Raw genomic sequence first — 9,602 nt, forward strand, 5'->3', positions numbered from 1 at the left:
GCGACGACTCCTAGCGGCTGGGAGGACGTATAGCCCATACGCAGCACCGAGCGAGAGGCAGCGTGGTCTTGTGGTTAGAATATCGGCTTAAGGATGGAGAGATTAGGGTTCGAATCTCCACGCTGCAGTGGAGCTCATCTGTCTCACCATCTCTCAGCCTGACTTACCAAGCAGGGTGGTTGTGGGGATAAAAACGCGGGGGGGGGGGGGGTTGCGAGAGAACCAACGTGGTGCAACAGTTAGGAACCTAGGAGACCCGGTTCCTACTCAGCCATGAAGCTCCCTAGGTGACCTTGGGCCAGTCCCTCCCTCCCATCTCAGCCTAACCCACCTCACAGCATTGTGAGATGCTTAAATGAAGATGGGGGAGAAAGGAAGGTGGGAGTTGAATGCAATAAATCAATTAATTAAATCGTGCCTGTGGATTTAAGGTCCTTGCAGCAATAAATAGGCCACCAGTTGGCAACGTTAAATGCTGGAGAGAGGGTGAAGCCTTCGCAAAAAAACTTGCACATGGGAACATCATGGTATGGAAAGGAGGCAAAGGGAGGTGTAGGCAACCCTACCATCCCACTCAGGTGCTACAATCTACATCGGTCTTGCCACTTAATTCTGGTGCACAGGACATTTTGTTGCCTGTGGCAGAGTAGTTGCTGCCCCAACTCTGCCCATCAGAGTGCAGAATACCCCAGAACATGTACAGAGTTGATTCCGAAGAAACATTTTATTCTGAAACTGCACAAATGGGCCCTAAAAAACCAAAAGGTTAAAGTTATAGTCTGCATACACCCTGCCTGCATGCTCTAACTAGACACCCTTCCTCATTTTACTTTCAGCCTTCATCTTGCCTTTCTTGCTGGTGGTCCACTATGCCTGAGCTTCTAAGATGCTCTCCAGTTTCCATATACTATTTTTATTTCCCTCCTATCTTAAACATTTGCATCAAGGAAGAAGAGTTCGGATTTGATATCCTGCTTTATCCCTACCCGAAGGAGTCTCAAAGCGGCTAACATTCTCCTTTCCCTTCCTCCCCCACAACAAACACTCTGTGAGGTCACTGGGCCTGAGAGACTTCAGAGAAGTGTGACTAGCCCAGGGTCATCCAGCAGCTGCATGTGGAGGAGTGGAGTCACGAACCCGGTTCCCCAGATTATGAGACTACTGCTCTTAACCACTACACCACACCTGCTCTCAATAGTTTAGGAGTAGCTAAACTATTGGTATTTCAATTTACAGCAGAACTGGGCCACATGTGAGCAGGATCTGAGCATCACTGCCTCCTGTGGGAGTGAGTTGCATAGTTTGACTATGTGCTGCATGAAGAAGGACTTTATTTTATCCATCTTGAATCTTCCACCATTCAGCTTCATTAAATATCCATGAGTTCTGAATGATGGGATTTCCTCTCTCTTACATTTCTCTACAGTGGGAAACCATTGTCAATTATTGCCCAGAATTTGGAAAGCAGAGGTGCATTCCTTCCCACTGAGTTTAAATATGCCACTCAGAGTCAAAAGGAATCATGCTATGTAAATGCTGACATCACCAATGTGGAGCCTTCCAGACACTTCAAACTACAACCCCCATCAGCTCCAGTCAGTCCAGAATGTCTGGAGGGCACCAGGTTGGTGAAGGCTTGTAGAAGAGAGCAAGAATTGCTAGAGGAGTACAAACCTCTCTGTCTCTGCGTGAGTTATAGTTCTGGGCATGCTACTCATCAATTCACTGATCACAGACTGACTAAACAGAAAGCTGGCACCTCAACCAAGTTGTTACTGCTTTTATTTTTTTTAAAAACACAGCTACAAGGAATAAAATAAAATCTATTTAAATAATTTCTGATCTGGATCTTCTTGTACAAAAATAAATTCTTCCAAGGCTGTTGGCTGGTTGGCCGGCCAGCAGCTCTTCTCACAAGTATACACCAATGCTGTTCCAAATTCCACTGACACATCTGGTGAGGGGGAAAGAGGGGGAAAGAAAAGCATTAATATTATTATACTCACCCATACATCTGCTTTGTATGCGGAAAGTCCCTGGTTCATTCCCAAGTGGTTCCGGGTACAGCTGGGAAAACGTATTTGCCTGAAACCCCCGACAGTTGATGCCAGTCAGTGCAGACCAGGGTGGCTCAATGTGTGGCCCTCAATGCCTTTTTTGGCAGCCCTTGCAACACATGACCCCTCCCCCAGCCCTCACACTGCCTCCCCAAAGTTCAGTAAGTGAGGCACTAGGCTTTGGAAAGGAGGTCTGACAGTGTCTTAGAGTCCTCCATCCTCCTTTCCAAAGCCTAGTTAGCATTTTCCCAGCTTTGACGAAAAGGCTCTAGGACCTTGCCAGAGCCACATGCCTCCTTCCCAAAGCCCAGTTCTTTGGGGAGGGAATCAAATTTTGGCTCTCCTGTCCCACTTGTGACCATGGGTGTAGCCAGGCCTTTTGGGGGGGGCCCAGAACCTCAGTTTGCTATGTCTTTTTATTGATTTAGGGGAACAGCTGCCCCAAGCATGCACCAAGGCAGTGTACAGCCCATAGGTTCTTGCAGCCCACTTGGTACGAAAAGTTGGGCCACCCTGGTGTAAACAATACAAAGCAAGCCGGACTAACAGCCCGAGTCCGTAGAAGACAGCTTCCTTTGTTCCTATGGAGATGTTTCTGAAAGTTCATTTAAAGCACAGAAATGAATATCTCCTTTGGATACCACTGTTGTTTTCTCACAATTCAATTGGTTTTCCTCAAAAAAAGAGAAGAAAAGTGTTTCTTAGATCTTTTTGTTTCTGCGAACATACATTTCAAGGTATTTAAAAATAATTTAAGATACGCTGTGCGCAAGTTCATAAAATGAACGGGAGATGAAGAAAAGGAACATTGGAGGAACCCTGAAGCTGGATGAGACCAAAGGGGGCTAATCTAGCCCAGCATCCTCTTCTCCACTAACCAGATGCCCAAGGGAATGATTGCAAACTGAATTCTTTAATGAAAGGGCTTCATACCGTCAACTCTTGTCTTGAGCATGCTGACCAAGGTGGGCATAAGCTGAAATTCAAAGATTCTCTTGCTTTTGCAGATATTACAAGGTGGGGCTGCTGACCCAATGTCTGTTGAAGGGCAGGTGATAAATAAAGGCTGGCCACCCCAGGAATACCTAATGGTTAAAAGAGGATAGTAGAAAGTGTCTATAAAGACAGGCTAATTTCATTCCTGCTAAAGACCTATTCTCCATCACAGAGAAATGGAAATGGTCAGCCTACCTTAAGATCTGTTCCGGGCAGAGAGAGATCCTTTTCATGAACTTAAGGAACACCTGGTGTCTCTTTTCGGCTTCACTTTTCTCATATTTCTCACCATCGGATGTGTAGCTAAGCACATGGGGGTGGGGGGAGAAATTGCAAATATTACAGTAACTGTGAAATTACCAGAAGGACAGCACAAACTGTGGAATCTTTTCTACTGAACAGAAAATGAATAAATCAAGTGGGTGTTAGTTGAGTAGCCGTGTCAGTAACCAGACACAACAATCTAGGAAGATGGCTTGATGCATCAAGCTCAGTACTGTCTAAATTGGCAGTGGCTTTCAGGGTTTCAGGTGTGGAAACTTTCTCAGCCTTACCAGGAGATGTTGGGCATTGAACTCCGGCAACTCCCACCTGCAAAGCAGACCCTCCGCCACCGAGGCCCTTTCCCAAAATGTCACATCCAACTTTAATTTCCATGCATCCATCCAGCACAAACCAACCATTATACTGAAAAAAAAAATACTAAGGGTTTACCTGTACTAGTGGATGTGATATTGTTCTGGGATTGGGCTGCGTAAGCCAAATAACGTATTTAGAAGCTATCTAATACTGACCACTGGGTTGCCTTTTTTCAAAACATGAGCACTGGCCAGCAGGGGCAGTAAAACAGCATTCCCCAACCTGTTGCCCTCCAGATGTTTTGGACTACAACTCCAATCAGCCCCAACATCATACATCCGTGATGGCTGGAGCTAATGGGAGTTGCAGTCTAAAACATCTGGAGAGCACCAGGCTGGGAAAGGCTGTTCCATTATCAGCGGAGACTCTCAGTGGCTGAAGTGCAGTACAAGACACATTTTCAATGAAGATAAAAACAAAATTCTATCCAATGACCATTTCTATTATAAGTAGGTAGAAACAGAGTTATCTAAAGGCCCTTGATGACATCTGAAATGCACTCCTGGTGACACAAAACAGAATTGCGACTGAAAACTGATAGAATTCCAGTCCTGCAATACAATGATTAGTGTTATAAAAAGGAATAAGACATGGAAGACATGGACTTATCTAGTAGTCACAGTGGCTGTTTGGGGGGGTGTGTGTGTGAGGAGCACCAAAGCATCTTCGATGCTAAATCTACAGATAACTGCTTTAAATCCACATTTATGTGGTGCCAGGCACTATTAAATCAGAAGAAAACCAGCCACATTTAGATGCGATTTTGCCTGTAAATTCCTTCACAATCAACACATTGTTCTTTGTATATTTGCTATAAAATTCAGAATCAAGAATATGACTAATGCACCTGGATCGGGTCAAAGGGGGTCCATCTAGTCTAGCATCCTGTTCTCACAGTGGCCAACTGTGTATCTGTAGAAAGTGCACAAGCAGGACATGAGTGCAGCAGCAGCAGCACTCTGCCCACACATAACCTCTTGCATACTGCCACTGACCATGGAGGTCTGGAGATGTGTCAAGGGACTGGTCTGCCCCTTTTTGGTTTTACTGACCTTGGAGCTCCGATACTTGTTGGGTAAGAGTCATGGAAGATACTGCTGCAGCAGAGAATGGGAATCTGAAATGGGCTTTCCGGTTTGGGAGCTCCCCAAACCAGAGATTTCTAACGGTTTCCTGCTGTAACACTTGCACACTAGCCCCAGCTCCATGGCTCACCTTTCCAACATCAATTGTTCCAAATCAAGACCCTCCCTCTGCTGATACTCCTTCAAGAGTCTTTGGGCATGGCCTGTATCTTCATAGCAGAGGAAGTCGTCTTCTTCCACAACACTGATGTAGTAAGGTTGGAACTCAGGGACACAGCTGGGCATGATTTGCTCTTCCCCGGGTAAATTATGGGAGTGCAAAGGGTGGGAGGCACTGGGGGGTGCTTCCAGGCTAAGACTCTGAAACTGTGCTGCGCAATCTCCTTCTCTGAGCAAAGAGTCCGACACTGCAAGCAAGTCACGGCTGTGGCCTGTGGCGTATTCAGAAGCAGCTGCTTCATTGCCTTCTCCCCAGTCATCTGCTTCCTCACACCAGTCCTTGGCTGCAAGCAGACATTCTTGCTTCTGTGAATACAAGGACACAACCTTAGACAGGTTTCAAATCAAAGGTCCTGGAAAGAAGCTGACATTTGACATTTTATAAGTAGTACAGCCCCACAGAAATAAAGCAAGAATTTCCAGAGGGGTAGCTGCTGCATTAGTCTGTTGCAGAAAAACAACAACAAAAAGCTTTGTTGCACCTTAAAGACTCATTTTTTCATGGGTGCCAGTGGTAGGCTCCAGTCCTCAAAAAGTGATGTCATCAGAACCTCGTTACTTTTTTTAATGATAGCTTTATTTATTTTTTTGAAAATAATGTCTCCCCCTTAACAAAGTATCTCGAGGTATACAGTGAAAATGCAGTGTAAAAATACACCGTCAGTAGTCTAAAGCGTAGAATATTATTTAACCAAGAGCAACCAAAAAGGTTTGGATGATTATGAGAGTTCAGGGTTGTTTTTCTTCTCCATGTAATCCATAAAACTACAACATCAGTTGTAAACAAGTCTCTATCTTTTAGTCATATTTTGTTTGTCAATTTCTCTATTAGGGCCACTTGTCAAATTCTTCTAAGCCGATTCAATAATAGGCTATAATATACTTACAAAACTGAGCTATACGAAACTTGTTCATTTTAAGGTACAACAAAACTCTGCAGTTTTTACTACAAATATATAAGCAGGATTAAACAGCACACTCTCCCTTAACACATGCACAGGGAGTCCCCTTGATTGCTATAGATCAACATACACATAGCATGTATTTTCATCCTCATGCTGGCATGCTAAGCAGGAAGGTTTAAACCTCCTCCCCTCCCACACATGCCATGATGCCAAGGGGCGTGAGAGGGAAATCATCCATGCCTGTTTAGGAGCAGCAGGCAACATTGTGCAGCTGATATGTTTGTAAGAGGGAAGAGATACTAAAAGTCTCAGGTACTACAAGGCCAAATGTCAGTTACCTTTGGCCACATGCTACTATTACCTAAAGCAGGTTTTGTCAACCTGGTCCCTACCGCCCACTAGTGGGCATTTCAGGATTCTAGGTGGGCGGTAGAGGGTTCTACGACACAAGCTGAATCCTCCTTCCACCGAGCGCTGGTGGGCGGTAAGGAAATTTTACCATTAGGAAAGATGCGCTAGTGGGCAGTAGGTATAAAAAGGTTGACTACCCTACCCCTGACCTAAAGAAAATGTCCCTGATGGTGCACAATACCTGCTTCCATTTGCAGTCTTGCATTTCTTTTCCTTGCACTTGCAGATACTGGGACCGCAACACCTTCCAGCTTTAGATGTGCAGCAAGCCAAGCAGGACGAAAGAAACGGAAGTCATGTTGGTGGGTCAAAGTTTTCAAGTTTCATAGTATTACTAGTAGCATAGTGTAGGTGGCTAAAATATAAATCAGGCAGTCTGTGGTTTGATTCCCTTCTCCATCACAAGGTGGATTTGGAAACACAAAAAGCTACCTTACCTTATACTAGGGTCAGACCATCATTCTCAGTATTGTTTACACTGACTGGCAGTGGCAATCCAGCATTTCAGAAAAGAGTCATTTACTTTCCTACCTGGAGATGCCAGGGATTGAAACAGGAACTTTCATGATACAAGGCATGAACTCTACCCATGGGCAGATGCCACTCTCACTAATCTGCAATAAGGGATAGAACTGACTTACCTCGCAAGGTTGGAAGGATTGCTGAGAGAGTTTTGAACATGCTATAAAGTATTTATTTTTTTACTTAAGTATATGACTCTAGCATCCAAGAGCCACTTTCAGCACTGCCGCAATCACAGAGCAAAGGCAAATCAACTGCCACACACCTTTTGGAGTTCCCCCAGCAGCTTTTCATTGTGCAAGCAAACACGTTAATGATGCGGTGGAATGGTGAGCCTTCAAGGGGGCAATAGATCTGAACAATGTGTGTCAAGCCAGCCTTGCAAACCTCACAGGCAGGATGAACCAGAGTGACTGAAGGGACACAGTCCTAGGGTAAAAAAGGAAAAAGAAGTAGATTATTTTTAAATTCTGTTTTCAGCAAAAAGACCCTCCCAAAAGTGGCTCAGATTTGGCACTGGCATTGCAGCACTTGTCCCTTAAAACTACTCTCTGATCTGCAGCACTCCCTTGTTCTACTCATCACAACAAACCATTAATAAAAATGAGTATGGTGGTGGTTCAACAATTATGCCACATATGTCTTTTTCAGATATCATAATAAGCCAGTTTGTCTCAAAACAAGCCAATTGGATCAACATTATGTGACATGTAACCTGAAGCTTATGCTTCATTTCAGAGTGAAGTTTTGTTTTCAGCTTTATTTCTGGCTAACCCGTTATGGTTTAACAAACAAACCATGGTTTAGGTTCAGACAGCATGACAAGTTGCACTGTGGTTTGCTTGAGCTGCACGGGCACCTCTTGGCTGGCGGGGAGGCAAGAACTGTGTGGTGACTTGTGTAGCAGTGAGGAGGCACATTTATGATTAAATCATGGTCTAAGATTAAATCAGGATTTAAAATGGTCTAATATGAACTGTGTCCTATTGTAGCTTGCAAACCAGTCAATCAGGTGGCAGTGGCCACCGGTTTAGATGGTTTTCAAAGGGAAATTAGACAGCTTCATGAGGAATGAGACATCTATCAATGGCTACCAGTCATTCTACAGAGTCTTTAACCAAAATGCTCAAGGGGGTGCAAAGACTCTTATGAAAAAGGATGCAGAGTCTGGAGCTTTTCAGTTTAGAGCAAAGGCAACTAAGAGGTGACATGATACAAGTTTATAAAATTATACTTGGCATAGAGAAAGTGGATAGAGAAAAGTTTTTCTCCCTAATAACACTAGAACTTACGCACATCCAATGAAGCTGGATGTTGGAAGGTTCAGGACAGATAAAAGTATGCACTTCTTCACACAGCAGAGAGTTCAAACTATAGAACTTGATCCTACAGGAGGAAGTGATGGCCACCAAGTTGGATGACTTTAAAAGAGGATTAGACAAATTCATGGAGAAGGGGCTATTGATGGGTACTACTTGTGATGGCTATGCTCTGCCTCTACGCTTAAGAGGTAACAATGCTTCTGAAAAACAAATGCTGGAATCTACTGGAGGGGAGAGTGCTTTTGTGCTCAGGTATGAATAGCAGTTAGCAAGGGAACAACAGGAGGGAAGGGCCATCGCTTTCATGCTCTGCTTGGAGAACTTGTGGGGGAGTAGGAGTCAGAAGGCCTCTTTGGCACAACCTTCCTTTGGGTTCTTATCCCATTACTCTATTCAAGGAAGTGAAACACAGAAAGCTGCTTTGCAGAGCCTGCCCAGGTACACAGGGGTTACTTTCCAGGCAGACTCAGCGTCAGAGATGCCGGGACTGAAAGTGGGACCATATTTAGGGTACGCAGAGCCCTCCCATTCAGAAATCTGACTTTCGGACTGCGGTTCATAGCTGCCAACGTTTCCCTTTTTTAAAGGGAAATTCCCTTATTCCGAATAGGATTCCTCGCAAGAAAAGGGAAAAGTTGACAGCTATACTGCGGTTTAAAGCCCAAGCAACGTCGTCCACAGCTGGTTGCAAAGCCACTGAACGGCTTTGCAGCAGACACTTCCGTGCCACCTCCGAGCCTTTTTTTAAGCAGTGATTCCGTGTTTTTTTGCCACAGCTACCCTACCTGCGGGTTCCTGGACTCACACTGGGCTTTACTTCCGAGTAAACCCGCATAAACTCGGACTGAGAACCGAGCTGAAGAGACGATTTTTGGGACTTTTTTTGAAAGAGGTGGGGGGGAGGCAGTTTCTCCCCGCCCCCACCGCCAAAGGCACCGAGGAGGCTCAGAATAGGGCCCCACGCCCACTCCCTGCCACGCAGCCCGCCCCCGCCTCCTCACCGCAGAGCCGCCCACTTTGCTCGCCACCCCGTGGAGCTGAAGACCGCCCTGGCAGGAGCCCGTCGGCGGCACAGCCGCATCGCGCAGGCCCAGGAGTACCGGAGGAACAGGCGGAGAAGCAGCGCCAGCCGCCATGGGCAGAGCGACGGGGCAGCCCGGCCCTCGGCGTGACAAACACGTGGGGCCCGGGGGAAGCCCGGAAGCCGCGGCTGCTGACGTCAGAGTTTACGTGCATAAGGCAGCCGGGGCGCGCCAAAGCTCTTCAGTTCGCGAAAGCCTCCCGCGCAAGGAGGATGGAAGGGAATTGAGCAGGGGGAAGAGGGAAGGAGCTGGAGCTCCAGGCAGGCCAGGATGGACGGGTGGGAGGATGGGCATCGCCTGTGTAGCTTCCTCCCCACCTTGGATTCTCGTTCCCAGCACCCCTAGCCATAGGGCTTGTGTCCAG

General features: G+C 46.1%; 1 protein-coding gene across 1 annotated transcript; it reads right to left on the bottom strand.

The window, feature by feature from the left end:
• Positions 1-1,759: 1,759 nt before the first annotated feature.
• Positions 1,760-9,361, bottom strand: PDCD2L (programmed cell death 2 like). The gene is made up of 7 exons (XM_083751500.1): positions 9,158-9,361; positions 7,100-7,263; positions 6,494-6,563; positions 4,908-5,302; positions 3,249-3,356; positions 2,991-3,142; positions 1,760-1,954 (listed from the first exon to the last, which is right to left on the bottom strand). Exons 1-7 carry the CDS (start codon positions 9,290-9,292, stop codon positions 1,824-1,826), a joined length of 1,155 nt encoding a protein of 384 aa, XP_083607626.1. The 5' UTR covers positions 9,293-9,361; the 3' UTR covers positions 1,760-1,823.
• Between the last annotated feature and the right edge of the window lie 241 nt (positions 9,362-9,602).

Source organism: Podarcis gaigeae (genome assembly GCF_964106915.1).
Source record: "Podarcis gaigeae genome assembly, chromosome: 8".
Taxonomy (NCBI): Eukaryota; Metazoa; Chordata; class Lepidosauria; order Squamata; family Lacertidae; genus Podarcis; species Podarcis gaigeae.